At 38.8% G+C, this 27,409-nt stretch overlaps 1 protein-coding gene across 1 annotated transcript in view; it reads left to right on the top strand.

Annotated features, from left to right (window-relative positions):
• The window catches only part of LOC134222841 (protein argonaute-2-like), a 93,962-nt gene that overhangs the window by 39,331 nt on the left and 27,222 nt on the right, over positions 1 to 27,409 (top strand). The window contains 2 exon segments of the mRNA XM_062701992.1: positions 8,655 to 8,992; positions 8,995 to 9,284. Coding sequence (XP_062557976.1) covers positions 8,655 to 8,992; positions 8,995 to 9,284 — 628 coding nt within the window.

Raw genomic sequence — 27,409 nt, 5'->3', positions numbered from 1 at the left:
GCCGGAGTGGCCTGTGCTGCACATAAAAGACTTCTCCATTCAGCTCGGTTCAAGGCTGCACTTCGCCAACCACGCAGTCTGCGGAGGGTCCGCAAGTCGTCCTCCACCTGATCGATCCACCTTGCCCGCTGTGCACCTCGCCTTCTTGTTCCCGTCGGATCGTTGTCGAGAACCATTTTCACCGGATTACTGTCCGACATTCTGGCTACGTGCCCGGCCCACCGCAGTCTTCCGATTTTCGCGGTGTGAACGATGGATGGTTCTCCCAACAGCTGATGCAACTCGTGGTTCATTCGCCTTCTCCACGTACCGTCCGCCATCTGCACCCCACCATAGATGGTACGCAACACTTTCCTTTCGAAAACTCCCAGTGCGCGTTGGTCCTCCACGAGCATCGTCCAGGTCTCGTGTCCGTAGAGAACTACCGGTCTTATAAGCGTTTTGTAGATAGTCAGTTTGGTACGGCGGCGAACTCTATTCGATCGGAGCGTCTTGCGGAGTCCAAAGTACGTACGATTTCCAGCCACTATGCGTCTCCGAATTTCTCTGCTGGTATCGTTATCGGCGGTCACCAGTGAGCCCAAGTACACGAATTCTTCAACCACCTCGATTTCGTCACCACCGATAGAAACTCGTGGTGGGTGGCTCGCATTGACCTCTCTTGAGCCTCTTCCTATCATGTACTTCGTCTTCGACGTGTTGATGACTAGTCCAATCCGTTTAGCTTCGCTTTTCAGTCTGACGTAGGCTTCCTCCATCCTCTCAAAGTTACGTGCCATGATATCAATGTCGTCGGCGAAGCCAAATATCTGGACGGACTTCGTGAAAATCGTACCACTCGTGTCAATCCCTGCCCTTCGTATTACTCCCTCCAAAGCGATGTTGAATAGCAGACACGAAAGACCATCACCTTGCCGTAACCCTCTACGGGTTTCGAAGGGACTCGAGAATGCCCCTGAAACTCGAACTACGCACATCACCCGATCCATCGTCGCCTTGATCAACCGTATCAGTTTATCCGGAAATCCGTTTTCGTGCATTAGCTGCCATAGCTGGTCCCGATCGATTGTATCATATGCGGCTTTGAAGTCGATAAATAGATGATGTGTGGGCACGTTGTATTCGCGGCATTTCTGCAATACCTGACGTATGGCGAACACCTGGTCTGTGGTAGAGCGTTCACCCATAAATCCCGCCTGGTACTGCCCCACGAACTCTCTTGCAATTGGTGTTAGTCGACGGCATAAAATTTGGGAGAGTACCTTGTAGGCGGCGTTCAGCAATGTGATTGCGCGGTAGTTGCTACAATCCAGCTTATCGCCCTTTTGTAGATGGGACACACGACACCTTCCATCCACTCCTGCGGCAGAACCTCATCCTCCCAAACCTTGGTAATCACCCAGTGCAGCGCTCTAGCCAGTGCTTCACCACCGTGTTTAAACAGCTCTCCTGGTAGTTGGTCAACTCCAGGGGCTTTGTTGTTTTTCAGCCGGCCGATCTCCTCCTGGATTTCCTGGAGATTCGGAGCCGGAAGTCGCATGTCCTGCGCGCGTGCTCCTAGGTTCATTACCATACCGCCACCGTTGTCTGCCATATCGCCATTCAGGTGCTCTTCGTAGTGCTGCCGCCACTTTTGGATCACCTCACGCTCGTTCGTAAGAAGGTTCCCGTTTATGTCCTTACACATATTGGGCTGTGGCACGTGGCCCTTACGTGAACGGTTCAACTTCTCATAGAACTTTCGTGCGTTATTAGCGCGGTACAGTTCCTCCGTCTCTTCACGGTCTCGATCTTCCTGCTGGCGCTTTTTCCTCCGGAAAATCGAGTTTTGTCTGTTCCGCGCCCGTTTGTATCGTGCCTCGTTCGCCCTCGTGCGGTGTTGCAGCAATCTCGCCCATGCTGCATTCTTCTCCTCAACTAACTGCTCACATTCGCCGTCATACCAGTCGTTTCTCTGATCCGGAGACACCGTGCCTAGTGCAGCGGTTGCGGTGCTTCCAATGGCGGATCGAATATCTCTCCAGCCATCTTCAAGAGATGCTGCGCCTAGCTGCTCTTCCGTTGGGAGTGCCACTTCCAGCTGCTGCGCGTAGTCTTGGGCTAGTTTACCGTCTTGTAGCCGCCCAATGTTTAGCCGCGGCGGACGACTCCGACGCGTGTTGATCACCGTCGAGAGTTTTGAGCGCAGACATACTGCGACGAGGTAGTGGTCGGATTCAATATTCGCACTGCGGTAAGTGCGTACGTTCGTGATGTCGGAGAAGAATTTACCGTCGATTAGAACGTGGTCGATTTGGTTTTCCGTTACTTGATTAGGTGATTTCCATGTGGCCTTGTGGATATTCTTACGGGGAAGAAAGTGCTTCGGACTACCATTCCGCGGGAGGCTGCAAAGTTTATGCATCGTTGGCCGTTGTCGTTCGATACGGTATGCAGACTATCCGGTCCGATGACCGGTCTATACATTTCCTCCTTCCTACCTGAGCGTTCATGTCACCGATAACGATTTTGACGTCCCGCAGTGGGCATCCATCGTATGTCTGCTCCAGCTGCGCATAGAACGCTTCTTTCTCGTCGTCGGATCTCCCTTCGTGTGGGCAGTGCACGTTGATGATGCTATAGTTGAAGAAACGGCCTTTTATCCTCAGCTTGCACATCCTTGCGTTGATTGGCTGCCACCCAATCACGCGTTGGCGCATCATTCCCAGCACTATGAAGCCGGTTCCCAGCTCGTTGGTGGTGCCACAGCTTTGGTAGAAGGTAGCCGCTCGATGCCCGCTTTTCCACACTTTCTGTCCTGTCCAGCAGATTTCCTGCAGCGCTACGACATCGAAGTTGCGGGGATGTAATTCATCGTAGATTATCCTGTCGCAACCTGCGAAGCCAAGCGACTTGCAGTTCCATGTTCCAAGCTTCCAATCGTGATCCTTTATTCGTCGCCTAGGTCGTTGCCGCTTGTATCGAGTCGTATTATCTTCTATGTTGTTCGTAATGGTTGTTTTTAAAGGCGGCTTATTGGGCCTGCGCAAACCTCCTGTCTCGTCGGAGGGCCGTCGTGTCAGGGCTGTTTAGCGTCCCACCTAACACCAGGACTTGGGCTTGTGCGCTTTGAGCGGCACACGGTCGCTTTGCCGGAGCCTACTTGCGGATTCATGCAGCTTTTTATAGAGGTTTAACAGGGCCCACTGTCAAACCCCACCACATCCTAGGCAGGCGCCACAACTCGCAGATGGCCTTGGGAGGGATCGTCAAGCCCTTGGACATAGTATGGAATTTATTAAAATGCGAAAGTCTAACATCAAGTAAAGAGTACAGAACTGAAGAGTATTGAAACCAGAACCACGTCTGTTGGTGAGCGTTAATACCCTCCGATGACAAAGACAATGAACAGCCTCTGGTTCATCACATGACAAAGATGTTTGATGTTTCTCAACGTCAGCGAGAATAATTTGCGATAAGGGCGTCGATGACAGAAAGTACATTGATTGTTAAATCGCCATGTGACTCTTCGAGATGAAGTCTCAATAAAAAAAATGTAGAGCAAGTTATTTCAGAAATAATTCCAGCCACTAAATTCTAAACTTTTGATTGAAATTATTGAAATCAACAATAATTAGATTTAAAAGATTTTTTAACTCGAGATTATTGGACCATACATTTTTATTTAACTTTATTACTAAAGTCTGCCACTGCCACTGAAGTTTATTAGAATTCCTGGATTTCTGATAAGACTCTTCATAAGAGACCATCGTTTTATTGGATTTTCAAACTTTTCCTCAGAATGCCATGTCGAGCTCAAAATCTCAAAAACTTCGTTTAAATTTGATAATAAGGGTCTTCCACGAAAGGCTGAATCACATAAGGCTGAAAACACGTAAGGCTGAAAAGTAAAAATCTCACATAAGGCTGAAATAACAAAAGGCTGAAACTCGAAAGGCTGAAAAATCGGGAGAAACCGTTTTTGACATCACATTTTGACGTTTAGCTGCTTTTTAATTGAGTTTCGCCCCAACTAGCGAACCCCCAATTAAATGGCGTCCCAACTAGAAAAAACACAATTAGCGAACGTTCACTGTAGTTAAATAACTGACGGGTAAACCTTTCCATTGTTGGATGAAAATCATCCACTTATCCATTTATTTTGAATCTCTTTTGAATGATTATAATTCGCATTCCAGAAAACAATGATTTAATTTGTTACTGATTTGTCATGTGGCAGTTTGAATAGGTTTGAATGACAGTCTTCTTGAAATCAACTGATTTTTGTCATGGGGCTTGGATGAGGCAAAAATCATACATTGGCTGTCGGAACTTTTGGTTCAGTATATGACGTCACAGCGGTCACAGCTGTTCCCGCTGCTGCAGTGTTGGCAACAGAAACTAAAACAATCCCAGTCAATTATTCAATTGATTTTTTGTGCAATTTCACTGATTCTGATCAATAGAGTAGAGTGGGGCAAGAGTGCGCGTGGGGTAAGAGTACGTTTTCGATTTTTTGAAGTAATAAAAAAAGATAAACTAGCAACACTGCATCATTTTGGCAGGTATTCTGGCCAACTATTATCATGTGTAATTGTAAACGATTTGAATAAACAACAAGGGAGATATGGAGTTAGATAGCTTTTTGGCCGTATTGCTAAAAATAATTGGGTTTCCGCAACTAGTATATCATTACCATATATACGTTCAATCAGGTGAACATTATGCTATTCGATAACCTATTGTATAGAGTACTTTATGGTACAGATCACCAATCCGGTTGCTTTTCCAAGAAGTCAAAACCATTACTTGAATAATTTTTGGGACTGTGGGGTAAAAGTACGCAGGAACCGGTGGGGCAAGAGTACGCATATGAATCTTCAAGTTATGATGTCAAACCCGTATCTCCGGCCGAAATAAGACTTCTTCCAAAGCGTAAAGATTCGCAACTAAGAAAAAAGGGACAGAATTTGAAATTATCACAAGTTTTTAGGATAAGTTGAAGTAATTCGGTGTTAGAAAGGACTTAGCGAACAAAGCACTGAAGCGAAATAATCAAATTGTATTAGGACTTGTTGTACACCTAAACATAGTACGAAAACACAATTTCATCTAAATGATAATTTCATTTAATCAAAAGGAACATTCATAAATTACGCAACGTTTAGCTGGGAGAGGTTGTGGGATGTGTGACGATCCATATAATTTTTAGAGGATTCATAAAAATAGTGTAAGATAGGGGGGAGGGGTGACGAAATACCCAAATTTTACGTTACGTGATTGGTGGACTTTCTTTAAGGAAAATGCCTTTGTATACGCCACGCGAAACCTGATATATATTTTTACCTCTGTAGTTTTTTGTTTATATAAATGTGTTTATATATGAAAGCGCACATTTTTAGGACCCCTCCCCCTTTAAGAGTTACGTAATCTTTAAACATTCCCTAATATATGCTCATTAAACATCAATTAAATGATATTAATTCTTATTTGTGTTAATATATACTTAAAGCACATGATTGGATAAATGCGTACTCTTACCCCACCCGATGCGCACTTTTACCCCACCGGTGGGGTAAGAGTGCGTTTTTCACTTGTCTTGCAATAAGGGTTCTACTAAAACGAATCTCAATAATTTTAATATTTTTTCCACTGGGTAACATAAAGGAAGAGTATATAAATCATCGACATTGATTTGATATGCAGAAGCTTGCTTCATAAGGGCCACATGATCCATTGAAAACTAAGTGCGTACTCTTGCCCCACTCTACTCTAACGGAGATATTGTCTATCCGGAATAAATTTATAGCGAAGTTGAATTTTTCTCCAGATACAGGCAACTTTCCCAACTTTGGAAGTAGTGCGCTGGTTTCGCCTAAAGATGCGCTAAACAACGCATCAATTAGTTTGACAAATAAAACTTCGGAAGAAAGTTAGAGTAAAATCAGGAGTGATTCAGTCTCATTCCAAATTTTCGACCACTATTCTAGTTTGAATCTGGAGCGAAATAGAACAAATTCTTTTTTTTTCAAATTTTTAATTAAATAAAATTATTATTTTTTATTATTATACTTTATTAGTGACACTTTACCACTAAAGTGACATTCGTGTCTCATAAAATTATTATGTTGCTGCCAAGAAAGGCGCCGTAACTGCAAAGTGGAGTGATCCGTAGATGAAGTGACGCGTTCATACACCAAAACAATTGAAAAATATTTGAATCTCGTGATTCAATCGTGGTTCAAATCTGCAGAAAATAGAACTGAGCGTTATACCAGTTTTATTTTTTTGACAGTTGACTGGTATAAAAAATTAATCTAGAACAGCTGCTGGGAAACTTAATGTTTCAGATTCATATTCAAACTGACAGCCCCGAACGATTTGAATCACTGCTGATTTTACTCTTAGTAATCGGTCACAATTGTTGGTAAAGTTTGTGAAGAGCAAAATCACTCGAAACTGTTCCAGAACTGGTTGTAACAGGTTGTAATCCGAAGTTTTCTGACCGTCACAATCGCATTATTCTCCTGGAAATTAGGCAAAATCCTAAGGAAAGTTCCCATTGACGAAAGCTTGTGACGCTGAAAGTATATGAATGCCAGGGTTAATCCGCAAACAATCCGAAACGTTCCCGGCCAACCATTGGTCAAACTTCTTCGAAGTTATTTATCTAAAATTAAATAATTTTGCTGGTATTTCTTTACACTACATTATTCACAAAAATGATACAAATCTTAATGAATCGATATCATAGTTCATATAAAGTATGATATCAACGCAATGATATACTTTGACAAAGTATTTGAAAGATGAACATCGCTACATCTTTACCATCAAATTAATCACAATAACGATATGAATATTCATGAAACGTTATCAGATTTCTGATAAAGTACGATCTCAACTTTATGATATATTTTGACAACGAATTTTACTAATTATGGGATATTGCACTCAAAATAATTGTCACTTTAATTCCACTATAAAAAGTCATGTAGACTTTAAACATCGAAACTTTCATCGGCCTTACTGGAATCAAATAAAACTTACTCAAATCATTAGTGCATCTTAATAAGAAATTTAGTGGAATTCATTAGAAAACATAGAAAATAATATCTATATACTCTTCTAGTGAATTCTACTCAAAATGAATGTATGAAAAATATATGAGTGCGGTTCTCAGAGCGAAATGTATGTTTATTAACCATCGCTAATGAAACATTTTGCAGAAGCATTATGAGAACGATTTGCAAAAAATATGTTCGAGTGTGAATTAATTTTCGACTCCTTTTTTTGCCCTCGTCCGCTTCTAGTGGACGGGATATCAACTACAGGGACAATATGAGAAAACAAATATCGAAGTTTCACTTGAAATTTAAGTACATGGCCAAACGAAAATTCACTTAAATTTTATTTTATTTTCTAGTGAGTTAAGATTAATGAGTGCCATCACTAATGAATCATTTAACTTTTACACCCGAAACTACATGGAAAATATCTGCATATGTTTTCAAGTAGCTTCTAAGTGAAAATTATTTTGAGTGTGTGGTTGCAATTGGTTGGTTTTGGTAGGGTATAATGGGGCAAGATGGGTCGCCTAAGGCGAACCCTGAATATCTCAAAACAGAAACATTTTAATTCAACTGTTCAACATGGATCTATAAAAATAGCTCATAATTTGTAAGCCAGGGGTATGAAATAACAAAAACACCACTTTTTATTCCATTTCGAGTAATTAAAGTAGAAGTCTATTTTTCTGTCAATCAAAAAATGGCGGGGTAAGATGGGTCAAACAGCGGGGCAAGATGAGTTCACTTTAAATACTGCAATTAATATTGTTTTTATTCCCAATATTGAATTATATACAGATAGATAGCTTTATTGCCAATGATTGTATTGAATAAAAAAATTTAAAGCCTTGGATGAAGAGTTGGCTCTACATTTAAAAATTTCTTCAAATTCTTGTGAAAACAAGCCGTCTAAGTATTGCTTTCTTAAAGACGAAAAATAGAAATTTTCAATAAACAAATTAACATCATTATGTCAAAAGTAACCTTAAAATGATTAAACCAGCAATGGAAAATATGTTTTGAACTATGCCCTTCAGTATGTGCTGACCTATCTTGCCCCATTTGTAAGTTCATTTAAGAATGTATAATTTTCGATCAAATTTATTTATTTCAACGCAGTTAGTATAACATCACATACATTACTTATAAATTTTACATTGTTCGACGAGATTACACGTTTTATAGAAAGTGTATTTCGCATAAGAAACAATGCTGAAAAATATTTTACTTTGCCATACTCTACCAAATCAAAATTTTATCATCAAATCGAGTGATAATAAAGTAGAACCAAATTATTCCTCCTACAAAGTCATAATCTCCACATTAAAATGTACACGATGCTCAAAAACGGCCCTGACCCATCTTGCCACATCACAAGCATACATCGTACTTTTTCTTGAAACAAATGTGAAGTCCTTACGTATCATCGATCTGATGCCAGCAATACTCGGCAACTTAATTCTAGTTTCTGGGGAAAGCATAAAACATAAAATTTTACCTCAACACCCGATCTTTATGGTACTGAACTCCGCATTCTTTACTCTTTGTCACACTTTGGCCCTGGCCAAAGAGAAATATGTAATCCGCTATGTTTAACTCTTACAGACAAAGGCAACAACAACAGCAACACCCATCACAAGAACAATCGTCGGGACTGACAACGCCATCATCACACTCATCATCTCCATCGCATGCCGCTGCTTTGGAACGAGTAGCAGAAGATTTCTGCAACATAAAAATCGACAAGCAGAAAATTCACTCGTCCAAACTGCTGCCCGTACTGGTCAGGGCGAATGCGCACGGTACCCGTGGAAAAATGATAAAAGTGGAAGTCAACTATATACAACTGTTTGTGGATCGCTTGATACCTACTGCGTACCATTACGACGTAGATATTCAACCGCCGGCGTCCCGCAAGTGGCAACGGTTGGCGTTCAGTGAATTCTGCAGGAAATGTTCCCGAATCATGGTTTGGCATTTGATGGCCATAAAAATGCATATTCAGCACGTCGCTTGAAAGCAGACCACTATGAAAAAGAGATTAAGGTTCGTGGAGATGGTCGCGACCGGAAGTTTACCGTTGCCATGAAGGAGGCAGCCGTTCTAGACATGTCCTGTCTTAAAACTTACATGACCAACGGCAATGGCACCAATCTCGATAAGCCGATGTCGGCTATTCAGTGTTTGGATATAGTGCTCCGGACAGCTTACGAAAATAATCCTCGCTTCATCAAGGTAAGTCAAACATTATTGATGCAGTCATACTGGTTGCATTCTGTACGGTAATTGTTATTTACTAGAGTTTCCATTTCCCGGCCATTTTCGTTGTCCCGGGATTCGGGATGAACTTGTTCGTATATCCCGGGAAATCCCGGGATCCCGGGATTTTTCGATGTTTCCTTAGAAAACTTATTTTTTGATTTAAAAACGATTTTATTCAATGTTCAGGGGCAAAGTTCATATTTTAGAAAGGCCAGATAATACAGATTTCAAATTGGAACTCAATTCAATTCTAATTTGAATCGATTCTTTAAAAAAAAAACGACTTCAAGAAGCAAATAATATTCACGTTTTTCTCGGAAGGTAGAGTACCCTTTTGGAATATATGATCGCCGAGTCCGAGAAGAAGGGTTCGCTAGCGGATGAAGTCGGCCTGACTGTTTGCATTGTTTTGAATATGCATTGGGTTTAGACAGCTGCTGGGATTACATAAGGCTTGCTGACGTTTAATCATCTTTCTCTTGCACGCGCAAAGAGTGGATAGGATTCACAAATCCTATCCTCCCCATATGCGCTTGAAAGATAAGGGTGAGTAAACGTCAGCAAGCTCTATTCAATATACTAGTGACGAAAGATGGAAGATGCGCAGTAGACAAAGAAAACACAATACCATGGCAGACTACTAATTGATACTTTTGCCAAGAGCTGCAATTCTTCCTAATCTTGAACAGATCGCTTCCTAATCTTGATGTTAATCGTTAATTTATCGTTATCGCCGATAAAGTTAATTGTGTTCTACGTAATCGCTTGCTGCGATAAAGATGAATCAACTCAATTATTATCGGAGTTCGATAATATAACGATAATGGGGTTAATAGCGAACTTCGATTGGAAGTTCATGAATTGGATCAAGAATTGTGTTGGAGGCAAGAAGCTCAGGAAGACTAACTAAATGTTGGGCGGCGCGAGGAGATTGGCAAGACGAATATCAGTTAGTGTGCACAACACATTCTCGCTGTAGACGGGAGATGGGTAGGAAGCAGGCGCCAAATAGATGTAGCTGATCTTGTACTGTAGATATTTAATACAATACAATTGTCGTTTAATTAATAGAGAGCTGTAGCTGCTGGAAAAAGTATCAGTCAGCAGCCCTCCATTGAGTGGTGTATGGGAATCTAATATTTTTTGTAAATGTGTTCTATCTTCGATATTTTCAGGTCTGTTCCTCTCTTACTATTTTAAAAATAAGATGATATCGATTGTGCATCACAAAGAACCTTGGCTCCGTGTACATGCCTGAGCCTACCAAATAAACAAACTTGGAAAAAAAATCATATCTGATGGAAGGTATAAAAATATGATATGAGTTTATCACCTAAGTTGGGTTTCGCGTTCAAAACAAATAACTTTTGTAAGAAGAGAAATTACACTGTTTGCGAAACGGAAATGAAACAGTAACAGGGATTTTCGGGATTTCAAAAATAATATCCCGGGAATCGGGAAATCCCCAATTTTCCTAAATCCCGGGATTTTTTGTCCCGGGATGGAAACTCTATTATTTACTCGTGGGTAATATTATGTTTACAAAAGCTACCTTATTTTGGCTTCCCATACTGAACCAGCGAACTTAAATTTAAAACTTTTTTCTAGCTGTGTAGAATCTACACTGTAGATGTAACTAACTTGGGTCAAATCTAAGAATCTTAAAATGCGGTAGTACTGCAATCTTGTAAAATGTTTTAATGTGTTTTCGAGTGAAGGTTTATTTCCATTCTCGTATAGGTAAGGTAGGATGGGGCAAGATGGGTCGCCTAAGGCGAATCCTCAATGCCTCAAAACAAAAAACATTTTGATTTATCTTTTTAACAAAAAAATAACTCGTAATCTGTAGTCCTAGGGTATTTTTCTTTCAAGGGAGAATGCATTTACGCACGACCCAGCACGCGTGCTTAGTAGTTGCCAAGTTACCAGTGCCAGGTAATACCGACTAAATTAATCTTGGGCTCCGCCGTTATTTCCCCAGGAACTGCCTCCCAGCATCACTTCTGGGGGATAGGCAGTACTCGCTCATTCACACTCGCAGAGGCACTCATCCCGTATGAGGCTCACTTGAATGCTCTCTCTGACACACCCTGAAGCTCTTGCTCTCTTACTTGGGTGCTCTGCTCACCCTTTACGCGCCATGTGAGACTAGCTTGGATGCTCACCCTGTCACCTGATTCAGGCTTTAACACCAAGAACATCGGGTACGACTTCGCGAATGGCGTGAACACCAAAAACTTTGACGGTGTTCACTGTGAGAAATAGATTCGAAAGTTTAGCACAAGTGAAATTGCTCATATGGCTGCCATAACTGAAACATGGCTCAAATCTGCAAATTCATTCTTTTACCCAAATCACCACTGTCTTTCTTCGAATGGATAGAAACCGCACGGATGCAGATGTAATGTTATCAATAAAGAAAAAACTAATACATACACAGGGTGGCCACCGAACCGGGAAAAACGGGAAAAGCGGGAAAAAGACGGGAAATTGAAGTCACCGGGAAAAAAAGCGGGAAAAACCGGGAATTTAGGACCTGTACCGGGAAAAACAAATTTTCGTCAAACAAATTCAAAATTCTTCAAAGTTTTTATGAAGTTGATATTAGCAAATGATTTTCTCTTTAATGTTCATTACTCGCTTAGTCGCTTTCTAATCTTTAGTCCATGTAGTCCATGAGGTACAAACATTAAGTAGATCTTTTTTTCTGAATCCAGTTTGTGTTGTCACTAGCTCAGTTTGATATCAATTTCGAGTGACATTTTATACACATTGTGTTATGAGGCAAACATAAAATCGAATATCGAAATATTAATTCTATTAAATGAATGTATTCAACTTAAAGTAATACTTTTAATGTCCAAGCTTGCCTTGATACTTCGTGATTGTGTCTGTAACACGCAGAAAAAACTACGTTAAAAACAAACATATTCTAGGTAAATCCAAACATAAATTCAGTTTGTTCTGGCATCAAACATAACTATGTTTGGATCAAACATATTGTTGCATTTGAAGCGAACGAAAACTTTTTTTTTAATCAAATGTGCGTTTCAAGTTGTTTCAACCAGCTAAATGTTTGAAGCAAACATGGATATTATTGTTTTGGTTCGACCACTCATAATATTTTCTTATCAATTCTACCAATTTTCATATTCTGGTAGCATTTGACTACCAGATTTCACTATTCCAAACATTCATTTTTCATTTACTTACCTTTCTGTACCTGAAAAACATCCTTATCATCAATTTGGAAGCAAGAAAACATATGATTCACTCTTGCTCCTGCTCCTCTGTTGACTTCCGACAAACAGAGATTTAATTTGGTTTTAAAAATAAAAATGTTTGATTCAAACATATTACCATTTTGGAAATAAACATGTATATTTTTGAAGCAAATGGATGAAATTTGTATCCGTGAATATTTTGAAGAGTAAAATATCTTTATTTTAGTTTTTTTTTTCAACCCAATACAATATAAAAGGTTATGATGGTGAAAGATATACGGATATACTCTAAAATATGTTTTTAACTTGTTACATGAGAAATAAGTTCCAACGGGAATAAGTTTCAACACTTCGATAATTCGAATATGCTAATATTGAATGGAAGCGTTGAACGTTGAACTTTTTAATAATAAAATCAAGATTCTATTTAAATAGATAGAAAACTGATTAAAACAAATTCTAGAAATCAAAATGTAAAATTGACTTAATTACGAATCATAAAAAATAATGATCTTGATCGGAAACAAAAATTTCTGGTTAAACCTGGGTTAGAATGCATATTAGTTGTTTTATAATTTTGTGGATATTTAGTAAACCAATAACTATGATGCGGTTATACACTTACTTCATTGCTTAGTTCTCTAACTCAAACACATCGATTTAATTTGATTCATTTTATTAGAGATAATTGTGTCTTTCCTCACATTCATTTAATTTATTTAGCTTACATCTAAACAGATAGATGTAAGCTAAATAAATTAAAAATGTAAACAGATAACACTGAATCAATAATTTGACGCCACAATACACAGTCTGAGGCCGCATCTCATCTTCGAATGCGCCCACGCTCGCCAAATCGTTCTGTACCTGGTCAATCCACCTCGCTCGCTGTGCTCCACATGGTCTTGTACTTGCTGGATCTGAAGCGAAAACTATCTTTGGAGGGTTGCTGTTCGACATTCTTGCAACATGCCCTGCCCATCGTACGATTCCGGTTTAGCTACCTTCTGGATACTGGGCTCGTCGTAGAGATGGGCGAGCTCGTGGTTCATCCTTCGCCGCCAATCACCGTCTTCCTGCACACCTACAAAGATGGCCCTAAGCACCCGTTTCTCACATACTTTTGCGATAGTTTGAAAAGCTTAATCAGTTTTTCAGGAAGGTATTCTTTAAAATATATATACATAAAATGAATTTCTGTCTGTCTGAACCTTATAGACTCGGAAACTACTTAACCGAACGGCGTGAAAATTTGTATGGAGGGTTTTTGGGGCCGGGAAGGTTCTTAAGATGGTTCGAGACCCTCCTCGCCTGGAAAGGGGCTCCCATCAAATGAAACACCAATTTCTTCATAACTCGAGAACTAATCAAGCAAATGGGACCAAATCTGGCATGTGGAGGTTTTGGAAGGAAGAAATGTTTTGTGGTGGTTTGAAACCCCGTCCGCTTCAGGAAAGGGGACTCCTATACAAATGAAACAGAAATTTAAGCATAACTCGAGAGCGAATCAGAGAAAAAATCAATTTTAGGCGAAACGAAGTTCGTCAGGTCTGCTATTAGTCTGAATAAGATAAAACCTAGAGCTGTACATTAAAATATGTTGGCGATACTGTAAGATACTATACGTAGAATACGTTTTTTCTGCTTTCTGTGAACATTATGCCATAAGAAGAAGGAACCAGAACTAGACTGCCATGCCACTATGGGGGATCCCCATACAAGCGAGCGGTCAAAAATAAAATTGGACTTTTAAAGTGATTTTCCACTTAGTTTTAGCTGTGTATGGTCGAAATAGCATGAATATACAATTTCCAACCCCCCCCCCTTTGGGGATCGTCTATGAATTACGTAATTATTTTTTTCATAGGTTCGATTAACGTGACAAAGCAAACCTATTTGGGAAGTTGAAATTTCGTGCGTTTTCTTAAGGAGAAGGAAGGGGCTGTACAAAACTAAGTTCAGCAATTTATGGACATTATGGCGGCGATCATGTTAAATGACATTAATTTCATGACATTCCGTGATATTTTTTGTTCTCACTCTCATGCCTCACAATTTGTATTTAGAACAATTTGTTTGACAAAGTACTAGGATCTGAAGGATCATAAAGCATTAAATGTTAATCAAATAATCAGAATTGAAAATAACTTTTGAAAAAGGGTATTAGCAAATTAGAAATCGCAATCCCATGACATTTTTACGTGTACAAGTTATTCAAAAATGAGATTAATATATTCTCAAAAAATGTGGACATTCATTGTGGAATGTAAGAATGCTCCATTCTTCCGAAAAGCAAAATTCTTTTAATTTAAATAACAACACTATTTGAATTACTTTTGATTTGTTTTCATGATTTCTACAAGTTATATACAGCATCATTCTTTTTCTGTGTCAAGGTTTAAGTCTTCAATGATATTTTCTTCAATTCCATCAACGATGGAAGATGAGATAAATTCATCTAAAGTATTAGAAGATAAAGAACTTTTGAAAATCTTCAAATATTACAAAATTACGCATGGCATAAGAATAACTAAGTGAAAATTTTTTCCAACGTCTCCTCGTTATCCAAATCGAGCTTAAAATGGATCTGATTCATGTAAGGCACGAAGGAAAATGTCAACATTTGCCTCTCTTGATCATTTTCTTGCATTATGAGTTCTAAATTTCTTCAACTGTTTATATTGACTTTCCGCTGGTTGTTCAGCCAGTGAACCTCAAAGTGTAGATGAGTGAATAAATATTTCCCTACCATTAGCCAGACATTCATGAACACTAGCAGGAATTTCATACGCTCCGTTCTAACTAAGATATTGTTCGTCTTTACTTTTGCAATAAACATGTCGGGAATTATTGATTCCAGGAGATTTATAAATATTTACATATTATGAAATCTCATATTTAGTTCTCCATCAGTAGCTAATGAATAGCTCAGAAAATTAGGTTTAGAGAATGACTCAAACCACTCAAGCCCCAAACGCATTTCAGCGGAATGGCGACGGAAACGGTAAAATTTGACAGGAAATATATGAGCGAACTGTTAAATCCTTCCGTTACCGTTGTGCTGCATTGCATTGGGGGTTTTATTCATTACTCCTTTGAAAAGTTAATTAAATGAGCTCAAATGGTTATAAATAAAGTCGAAGTTATTACCAATAAATGTATTTTGACCATACCCTTTGAGCGCATAGTTCAGTCTGACCCATTTTCAATAGGAAACGATGGGACTAGATTTCCCGTCGAATGAAACTTGTTGCGAGAAAATCGGACACAAATAAGTGTCTAAATGGCGATTGCGTTCTTTTGCGCACATACATACAGACGCGCATGCACACACATACAGACATCACCTCAATTCTTCGCGCTGAGTTAGTTGACAATTTTTCGGGACATTTTAGTCGAAGCTTTGTCCTTGATGTGTATCATAAAAGAACCCGGGGATTCCTGAGGAAAAAAAAGTTCTTCACTATCAAAGTTGAAAATAGCGTCGTTTTTGGAAAAAAATATTGCTTCCGCATTTTTTCAATTTTTTCACAGTGTAACCATTAGTGTTGCACACCATTTAAAAGCTTATACAATAACCTTTGTAATGATGTATTAACATTGAAGAAAAAACATTTAAAAAATATTTCAATAAATAGTTGAAAATAAAATATTTTTTCAGAAAATTTGCTAACTTTTTTACCCATTTCTGACTTTGCCACCTTATATCTTTGGAACTAGTGCACCTAGAGACTTCAAATTCAGAATTTCTCTTAATTAGAGTATTGACAATGGAGAGAAAATATTTTAAAATAATTCGGAAGACATGACATTTTCGATTAATGACCGCCCGAAATCCTATAGTGCATGCAATGTCCATTGCCTCGAAAGTTTTGCAACCAAGAAAAAATATTTACGAAAGTTTTGCAGCTAAGAAAAGAATAAAACCATTGTAATTAGGTGTTATTGTGGTATTACTATGTTGATTAAATGCCGGTTGACACTAACTACATGGCAAGTTAAATAAAAACCGGGAAAATTTGTCAAAATTTACCGGGAAAAGCGGGAAAAAACCGGGAATTTGAAAATCGAATTTCAGTGGCCACCCTGCATACATCTCGATGTTCTTTATCTCGATATCTCTCCCTATGTCGATGTTTTCCTCAGTCCCTTCAATCTACATACATTTAAGCTTCCTACATCTCGATAACCTCCCTATCTCGATATCTCTCTATCTCGATGTGTTCTGATCATATTTTGCTCAGGATTCACTCTCCTTATGTCGATATGTTCAAATTTTTAGGCTACTAGACCATCTTTGAACAATAACAAACAAATCAACAACAGGAAACGACATTTGTTTTGTTGTTGTTTTTCATAGCAACTAGCTTTTTTGGATCTAGTACCCATTTCAATTTTTCTTCCATTCCTCGATCTCTCCCTATCTCGATGGTCCCTTCAATATCGAGATGTGGAGAGGCGACTGTAATTGAGCAGATCGATATTTCCATGAAAGTAATCGAAGCAATCGGAATCCACCTGGTCAGAAAAATCAAGATAGTAGCGATTTACTTCCCTGATGTTAAACATGATAGCGATTGGCAACACTTCCGCAATGACCTCCTCCCAAATCTTGGTAATGACCCAGTGCAGCGCTCTAGCCAGTGCCTCAGCACCGTGTTTAAATAGCTCTCCTGGTAATTGGTCTACCCCAGGGGCTTTGTTGTTCTTCAACCGGTCAATCTCCTCCTGGATTTCCTGGAGATCCGGAGCCGGCAGAATTATGTCCTGCGCGCGTTTCCTCAGGTCCATCACCATACCGCCATCTTCCTCTGCCACATCGCCATTCAGGTGCTATTCGTAGTGCTGCCGCCACCTTTGGATCACCTCACGCTCGTTTGTAAGAAGGTTCCCGTTTATGTCCTTACATATATCAGGCTGTGGCACGTGGCCCTTACGTGAACGGTTCAACTTCTCATAGAACTTTCGTGTGTTTTTAGCGTGGTACAGTTGCTCCGTCTCTTCATGGTCTCGATCCAGAAAATCGAGTTTTGTCTGTTCCGCGCCTGTTTATATCGTGCCTCGTTCGCACTCGTGCGGTATTGCAGCAATCTCGCCCATGCTGCATTCTTCTCTTCCTTAAACTGCTCACATTCGCCGTCATACCAGTCGTTTCTCTGATCCGGGGGCACCGTGCTAAGTGCAGCGGTTGCGCTGCTACCAATGGCGGATCGAATATCTCTCCACCCATCTTCAAGAGACGCTGCGCCTAACTGCTCTTCCGTTGGGAGTGCCACTTTCAGCTGCTGCGCGTATTCTTGGGCTAGTCTACCGTCTTATAGCCGCTTAATGTTAAGCCGCGGCGTCCGACTTCGACGCGTGTTGTACACCGTCGAGAGTTTTGAGCGCAGGCATACTGCAACGAGGTAGTAGATCGAGGTAGGTAGATCAATTTCAACGTTACCCGAAAAGAAAGTGCACTGCCGACTGGCCCAGGTTCCAGAGTACCGTCAACAATAGTCTAGTTGTACCACTCGTTACGGCCTAAATAGATGCTGCAATTGATTTTTTCTCCATTACCATCATTCAAGCGGAGAATGTAGCAGTACCAAAAATACCTGTCTGAGCCTATGCTGTACCGGAAATCTAGTATCATACCAAGGGTTTGATCATCCTTAGAAATCGTCGTGAAAAACAGTGAAAAACTAGAACAAGAGATCCGTTCTTCGAAGTTGTTGTTCAATCCTTGAACAATTGCATTCGGACGGAATGTGCTCAGCCCGTCTCAAGAGGTTCGGCAAAGATATCAGTACGTTGGACACCGGGGAAGACAGAATGTGGAAAATGACATAGACGCTTCGCAAGAAATGCAAATACAGCCTACCATTACGGTGAAAAAATAAATTACCGACCAATAAATTTGCTCCCGACTATTAACAAGTTGTTGGAGCGACAAATCGAGACATCGCAATTAATTCCAAATCAGCAATTTGGTTTTAGGCGTGGACACTCTAGGTACACACCCCCAGCTGATTCGACTATAATTAAGAAAGTAAAATCTGGACTAACTACGCAACAGTCATCCGGCATGATGTTGCTGGATGTGGAAATGGTCTATGATTCCGTGTGTCAAGATGCAATACTCCACAAGATGGCTGTCGCTGGTTTTCCAACAATTCTCGTCAAAATTTCTTAAAACATCGTACTTACCAGGTTAACGTAAACAGGAACCTTTATGAAATGAAAAGTATTCCATGTGGGGTACCACAAGGATCTTCACGGCCGATGTTGTAATGATGGATAGGGTACACTATTTTATCTTCACAGACGACACAGCATTCGCAGCTACGGACTCATACCTAAACAAAGTGATAACCAGCCTGCAAGCTGCTCAGAATCCACTCGAGGGGTTCCAAAGCCAGTGGAAAATTAAAAACAACCTGAACAAAAGACAAGCTATCTATTTCATAAACCGACGGAGCCAAAGACATTTTCCGAGCAGTAAAATTATTGCCTGTGGTCACGAAGTAGAATCCGATGAAGGGAAATACCTAGGCCTAGTGTTGGATTTTTGGAATAGAGCAACCGATCCCAATGTTTTGCGATAATCGCAGCGCAATTTGTTTGGCGGAAAATGAGATTGGCTACTCACCCAGAAGCAAACATATCGATTTGAGACACCATTTCGTAAGGGAACAACTCCAAATGAAGAAAATTGAAATCAACCACGTTGGATCAAAACAACAGAAGGCGGATGTTCTCACGAAATCTGTTCCAGCTCCAAAAGGAGGGATGTTACATTATAGTAACCTATGAAATTAATAGATTAAATAAATTAGTTTGTTCAAACGTTGACTTGCATCAGCTGGGGTTGTCGCCGGATTACAATCAACCATATTAAAACGATGAAGCAGCTCTTCGATATAACTCTGCTGGTCCAGTTCAACAGTTTCATTTCTTTTTGAGATCCTAATGGTTTGCCTCGCCGAGATCTTTCATGTGAAATTTATCCATAAGCTGATGCTTGAAAATTTCCACCCACTTCAGTTGATTTGAAAAAATAATAATTATAAAAACTCTAGGAAGAAGCTCAATTTATATCTGTATTATTGCCTTTTTCTGGGCATACGCGTATTTTAAGGAGTGATTTACTTTTACTCCTAACGGGTGGCAACCAAAAAATGGGATTAAAAAAATGGCTCGGGATAAAAATACAAAGAAGTACAGTTTAATCTGATATATGTTATACAAAGAGTTGTCCTTAGTCTTCAAACTTAGACTAATGAATATTGGCATATTTTCCGTGGTTCGCCGTGCTGCTTCTGATCCTGCTTATGAGTTGCTTCGTGGCTTACTTTGCCTTATTCCGAGTAAATGCGTACTTTGAAAGAAGGAGTCATCTACTCTTTTGCTTCATCCCAGGCAAATGCGTATTTCGAAAGAAGGAGTCATCTACTCTTTTGCCTTATTTCGGGTAAATGCGTACTTTTAAAGAAGGAGTCATCTTCTTTTTTGCTTCATCCCGGGCAAATGCATACTTTTAAAGAAGGAGACATCTACTCTTTTGCATTATTCCGGGCAAATGCGTACTTTTAAAGAAGGAGTCATCTACTCTTTTGCTTCATCCCGGGCAAACGCGTATTTTTAAGAAATGAATCATTTACTCTTTTGCCTCATTCCGGGTAAATACAAAGGAGTCATCTACTCTGTTGCTTCATCCCGGGCAAATGCGTACTTTTAGAAGAAGTCATCTTCTTTTTTGCTTCATCCCGGGCAAATGCATACTCGCAATCGTAAACAATGCCTTTTCTTGCAAATTTCTCAACAACTAGGACCGCTCCCAGGTAACAACCACTTGGAACTGGTGGCGCTCCGCGCCTTCTATCAAACAGAAGTGGAAAATATCGCCAGAAGTCTTTAATCTTCCTGGAATCAGCAGAAGAAGTCAATGTTTACGTTTGCGACTTTCGCCCTTATGAAACAGCAATGTCGATATATTTCTACGATTAACCTTTTTTGTGCCAAATGGTAGTTTTGCTAAACGGCCCGTTGTCTTTAATTCATTTTTCGAGGATTATGCCAAATGGTCATTATGCCAAACGGTCGTTATGCCAAATGGCCTCGAGGTACCCAACAAATTATGCCAAATGGTCGTTATGCCAAATTGTCTTTATGCCAAATGGCCTTTAGACATTTAAATCGTTATGCCAAATGGCATTATGCCAAACGGTCTTATGCCAAACGGCATTATGCCAAATGGCATTATGCCATATGGGCTTCCCCCGGTTGTACCATATAAATCTCCTCCTCGGCAAGGTCACCCTGGAGAAATGCTGCCACAGCTGAACCAGACTATAGTTAACAGGTTCTATACTTAGACGATCCCCACCAGTGCGTAAATAAAGCCAAAATAGCAACCTCTATCATGACGCGAACTCGCCCCGGTCGTTGGTAAACGGGTTTGGGAAATGTAAACGCAACCTTCGGTGAATAGTGAGTTGGCAAATTTGGCGACCCGCTCCAACCGTTGCCAAACCATCACACGGAAATATAAAGTAACCCATAAATAAAAAATCTGCCGTCTGCTGAAAAATTGTTCGGGAACTCATCATCAAAACCATTGTGATGGAGGTCAGTTTAGTTTGGATTTCAACTGATTGGCGGCGCTAGTGCATATGAAATAATCTCATAGGTTAGATATCTCGAAATCTGGAATTTTTAGAATATTGGCGTCTTCTACAAAGTTGTTCGGGTGGTCAAAACCATCATGATGAAAACAAGTTTAATTTGAGATACAACCGCTTGGCGGCGCTAGTGAATTGGAAATAACCTAAAAGGTTAGATATTTCGATAGTTGAAATCTTAAGAATATTGCCGTCTTCTACAAAATTGTTCGGATGATTAAAACCATCATGACGAAAGCAAGTTTAGTTAATAATACAACCGCTTGGCGGCGCTAGTGTATTGGAACTAACCTGAAATGTCAGGTATCTCAAAATATGTAATTTTTTCTTCTACAAAGTTGTTCGGGTGGTCAAAACTAGTATGATCAACGCAGGTGTAGATTAAGATATAACCGCTTGGTGGCGCTAGTGTATAAGAAATAACCTGCTAGGTTAGATATTTGAAAAACTGAAATTTTTAGAATATTGCCGTATTCCGTAGGTTGTTCTGGTGGTGAAAACCGTCATGATGCAAGCAAGTTTAGTTTTAAACACAATCGATTAGCGGCGCTAGTGTATAAGAAATAAACTGATAGGTTAAATATCTCAAAATCTGGAATTTTAAGAATATTGCCGTATTCTACAAAGTAACTTGCCATAAGACGAGTTCGAACAATTCCATTTAATTCCACCACTTGGTTGTACCTTTGACAGATACTACAGTAAGACCATCTTCAGTGTCTCGTACTTGACTCGATTCGACTCAACTCAAGCGCCAATGAGTATTGCGGTTTCAAACTAAACTTCTGGTTTTGACTACCCTTTTAAATCTTGCATAATAACCAACCTAACAGATAATTCGGATAACTTTGTAGAAGATGGCCACTTTCTAACTCTAACGGATTTAGAAATATTTAACCTAACTAGCGCCGCTATGCGTATGAATTCCAAACTAAACTAGTCTCCATCATAAATGTTATGGCTACCCGAACAACTTTGTAGAAGACAAAATCTTTCTAAGTCTTATAGATCTCGAGATATCCACCTCACTAAATTATTGCATATAAGCTAGCGCCACCTAGCAGATATGTGTCTAGCTAATCTGATAATCACAAAATGCATTACGCACATATTTATATTACAAAAGTTGGAGCGCGTTCTGAAAGATTTGAAAATAAATAATATTTTTTTCCTGATTTTATTTATTTCCGTGTTTGCCTCAATAGCAACCGGATATTCACCACCGGTGCGAAGCATGATTGCACTTCAACAACCTTGATAGAAACAACCGGTGCGAGAACAAATGCATAAATAAAATATGAACGCATTTCGACACTCATTTGGATACACATCGGTGGGGATCGTCTTAGGCAGATCGTTGCTAGAGCTTTCAGCGAATGGCCATCGGCTAAATCCGCCCCTTCGTGTTCTACAGCGTCCCAAGTACCTTCACGTATCAGGATCATCTTGGTTGCAAACGCCCACGAAGTATAATTCTCGCGCCCACGCAATCGCTCTATCATCGACAACAGCAGAATTTATTGCTTGACGTCCATTACTTCCGGCTTGAATGACGCTGCTGCTTCCGATTCCACTTTCTGCGCCATTTCACTTGAACAATTTTGCACTTGTTATATTGTTGCTATGGAAACTCTGGGCCCATAATCTAATGAGTTACTTCTTAATAAAAGCACGTCTACTTCGTAGCTAGTGTAGGAACAAACTATTAATCTATTAATTCCATAGGTTACTAATTTAACAAACAAATCTAACAAAAATAAAAAATGGAACATTTTTTTAATGTAAAGTAGAACACATTTTACATGGAATTTTCAAAAAAACGGATATCCCGATAAATGTGACTAGAAACCCTTTTTTGGACTTGTTCAAATATACAATGGGGCAAGAAGGGCACCCTTCTAGAAACATTTTTTCCAACTGAAATGTATTAGAGCATCAATAGAGTAGAGTGGGGCAAGAGTGCGCGTGGGGTAAGAGTACGTTTTTGATTTTTTGAAGTAATAAAAAAAGATAAACTAGCAGCACTGCATCAGTTTGACAGGTATTCTGGCCAACTATTATCATGTGTAATTGTAAACGATTTGAATAAACAACAAGGGAGACATGGAGTTAGATAACTTTTTGGTCATTTTGCTAAAAATATTTGGATTTCCGCAACTAGTATTTCATTACCGCATATACCGTGCAAACTCAAACTTCGGACGCTTAAGCACTTTCTGATATACAATCATCCTGTTTACTCACATATCAAATCACAACGTTCAAATCACCATTGCAATCACTAAGTATAGTATTCATCTTTGAACTATGTATTTAATATGAGCAATATATTGCGAATAATGTTTGCAATTTATGAAAATGTCCGGCTTGTGTTCGATTCAAACCTCGGACACCGGCGGGGTTGGATTCATATTTCGGACACGAAGATTCAAACTTCGGACACCTGATTACTCAGTACCGGGAAGAATAATTGAAAACAATTCTCACTGACAGCTCAGACTGTCTTTTGATCATTTCATCGCATTGTTTTAACAAGTCTTATTATAATGTTACTATACTAAAATAAGCTAAAACTATTAGTCCTTCCGATCCAGCTTGGCGAAACATTTCGATGAAATATTTCAGAAAATTTCCCATACGAATTGAAGCGTCCGAAGTTTGAGTGTGTCCGAAATTTGATTATCCACGGTATACGTTCAATCAGGTGAACATTATACCATTTCGATAACCTATTGTATAGAGTACTTTATGGTACAGAACACCAATCCCGTTTGTTTTTCAAGAAGTCAAAACCATTACTTGAATATTTTTTGGGACTGTGGGGTAAAAGTACGCAGGAACCGGTGGGGCAAGAGTACGCATATGAATCTTCAAGTCAAACCCGTATCTCCGGCCGAAATAAGACTTCTTCCAAAGCGTAAAGATCCACAACTAAGAAAAAAGGGACAGAATTTGAAATTATCACAAGTTTTTAGAATAAGTTGAAGTAATTTGGTGTTAGAAAGGACTTAGCGAACAAAGCACTGAAGAGAAATAATGAAATTGTATTAGGACTTGTTGACAACAACACCTAAACATAGTACGAAAACACAATTTCATCTAAATGATAATTTCATTTAATCAAAAGATACATTCATAAATTACGCAAAGTTTAGCTGGGAGGGGTTGTGAGATGTGTGACGATCCATATAATTTTTAGAGGATTCATACAAATAGTGTAACGGAGGGGTGATGAAATGGCCAAATTTTACGTTACGTGATTGGTGGACTTTCTTTAAGGAAAATGCCTTTGTATACGCCACGCGAAACCTGATATATATTTTTACCTCTGTAGTTTTTTGTATATATAAAAAAAAACAATATTTTTTCGAATGAAAGTGCACCCCCTCCCCCTTTAAGAGTTACGTTATCTTTAAACATTCCCTAATGTATGCTCATTAAACATCAATTAAATGTTATTAACTCTTATTTGTGTTAATATATACGTAAAGCACATGATTGGATAAATGCGTACTCTTACCCCACCCGATGCGCACTTTTACCCCATCGGTGGGGTAAGAGTGCGTTTTTCACTTGTCTTGCAATAAGGGTTCTACTAAAACGAATCTCAATAATTTCAATATTTTTTCCACTGGGTAACATAAAGGAAGAGTATATGAATCATCGACACTGATTTGATATGCAGAAGCTTGCTTCATAAGGGCCACATGATCGATTGAAAACTAAGTGCGTACTCTTGCCCCACTCTACTCTACCGTGCACGCACCCAACTTTGCGCATTTGGCGGTTATTTTTGTAATAGAATACGTTTAAATTGAATTTCAAAATAAAATTATAACTTGTCAGCACAATATACATGTTTACAATATACATTTTTTCGCTGTTAAATGACACATATTTCATTTTAATAGTCGAAACTTGTACAGCAACAGTTCGCTAACTGGGCGCTTTTTAACTGGACTTCTTTATTTTATAACTGGGCGTTCGCTAACTGGGCCAAAGCCCAGTTAAAAAGCAGTTATCCGTCAAAAAACAAAAACAAACACTAGGTTGCGAGGGGAGTCTAAATGGTATATTGTTGTCGTTTCATGTAAAACATTGATCATAACAATACATTGTAAATTTCCTTGACAGCCCAGTTAAAAAGCGGCGCTCGTTAACTGGACTGATGTTTTAGCCCAGTTAGCGAATGGATGCTGTACTGAAAACAGTGAAAATTACCAAAATGGCGTGTTCTTAGCACGAATGACAAGTGACGGTCTACCCGAAAAACTGTATTTTTTGTAAATTTTTACATTCGCTGACAACTGATTAAACATGAACCTAATACACAGGATTTTGTTTTTACACGATTTTTTTTCGCTCGTGTTTTTGATCTTGTGACTTCAACTTATCACCAAAATCTTCACAACATGTTTTAAAAAATCCAGAATAAATCAAAGAAAAATCACATGATAATTAATATGCGTTGAACATTCAGGATGAGTGCAAAATTGAAAAAAAAAAAATGTAAATCGTGTATAAACAAAATCCAGTGTAATTATAACGTTGTTGAAGCCATCTCATGAGAATTTGGTTTGTTATTTACATTTTTCGTTTAAATATAGGGTAAATGATGTATTTTGGACATTTGAATATATTTTGGACTTTTAGTTATATTTTGCGTGTTTTTCTACTTAGCGTTTGTTAAATAAATAGGAATCATGTGTCTGTTTTGCCTCGTTCATTATCACAATTCGAACCATATTTATGTAACAAAATAAACAAAATACAGCCAAAAGTCCAAAAAATATTCAGATGTCCAAAATACCATCGTTACCCTATGATGCGCAATGTTAGGAACAATTTTTCAATTCGGTGTACCTAATTTTGCGCACAACTCGTATTTCTTCGATATTTTCAATTTACGATATACCTCGTCGGAATTGGGTTTACACAAAAAAGAACTTTTGTTAGCTGTGGCCAATGTACATAAATGAGGCTGTACAATACATACACCAACAGACGTGAAAACATACTAAGTATGTCGAACCATAAGAAAATAATGCTGGGCATCCTCATATTCTCAAATATGCCTACAAATGGAATGAACATGAATTGTAATAGTAGTAAAAGCTGAAAAAATAAAATTTGGATGAAAAATTATATGATAGACGCTTGCTTCGTGTTAGCAATTTTCTAAGTTATGTGCGCAAAGTCAGGCATATAATAAGGGGTCTGCTTTGAAGTTCAATTTACTATTTATTTCAAATTTTTGTACCAAATTTAGTTCTCAAACAATAATATGATAATAATACTACATCATGGAAACTAATTCAGGCAAATAGCTACTTTCTGTAAGTTGTACGATTTGATTCAATTTTGCATTTCCTTAACTGCGCAAAGTATGGTGCGTGCACGGTATTATAAAAAAAATAGCTTTTTAATGCGCACTGGCCATGTTAAAACATTAAAACTGTTTTTGATACCATCAAAATCACACGCTCAACAGATTCAGCGCATAGTAAATCATAATTGACCTTTTTGTATATCATTTTATTGTCTCAGTCGATTCTCTGGCTTATCTAAGGTCAACTTTGCCGAAAAACCCATAATTTTGGAAGCCTTTAACTATTTTAAAATTTGAAAACAAAGACCGAAAAGTGCTGCTCGTGTGAACCGTTCTGAGAAATTCACCCGATGTTCGTTCAAAGTCGGGAAAATGTTAGGCCAATCTTGAAAAACAGTACTTTTTCGATTTTTTATTTTAAATTTAAAAATACGAGGCGTAAACAAATATAGGTTCTTTGGGAAAGTTGACCTTGAATAAGATAAAGAATTGATTGAGCGAATAAACATTTTTGACGGGAAAGGTTAATTGTAGGTTGTACAAAATAGGTTTGTGTATTATTTGGTTGTTTAAAATGGGGTGCTCCTTGTCCCATCTGAGATGAAGTATACAAATCAAATTAAGCATGGTCTAACATTTAACTGTAAATATTTTAAATGGCCCTACAATATTCTTTGAAGACATATGTATAATGTGTGTACTTAGTCAAGATTTTCATTTAAAAATATTTATGTTTCAAAAACTTTATTTTTCAATGCCTATTTCTTATAAGAAAAACCAAATTTTCATCAACTTTTGCTAATTTATCTGTGTTTCAGATTCATTTCATTTTCATAATATTTTTTAATGTTAAGTCTTTTGTTGGACTATAGTTTACAAGTG

The sequence above is a fragment of the Armigeres subalbatus genome, chromosome 3 (assembly GCF_024139115.2).
Source record: "Armigeres subalbatus isolate Guangzhou_Male chromosome 3, GZ_Asu_2, whole genome shotgun sequence".
NCBI lineage: Eukaryota > Metazoa > Arthropoda > Insecta > Diptera > Culicidae > Armigeres > Armigeres subalbatus.
Note: the sequence above shows the minus strand (reverse complement) of the source record. Positions and strands in the feature narration are given on the sequence as shown.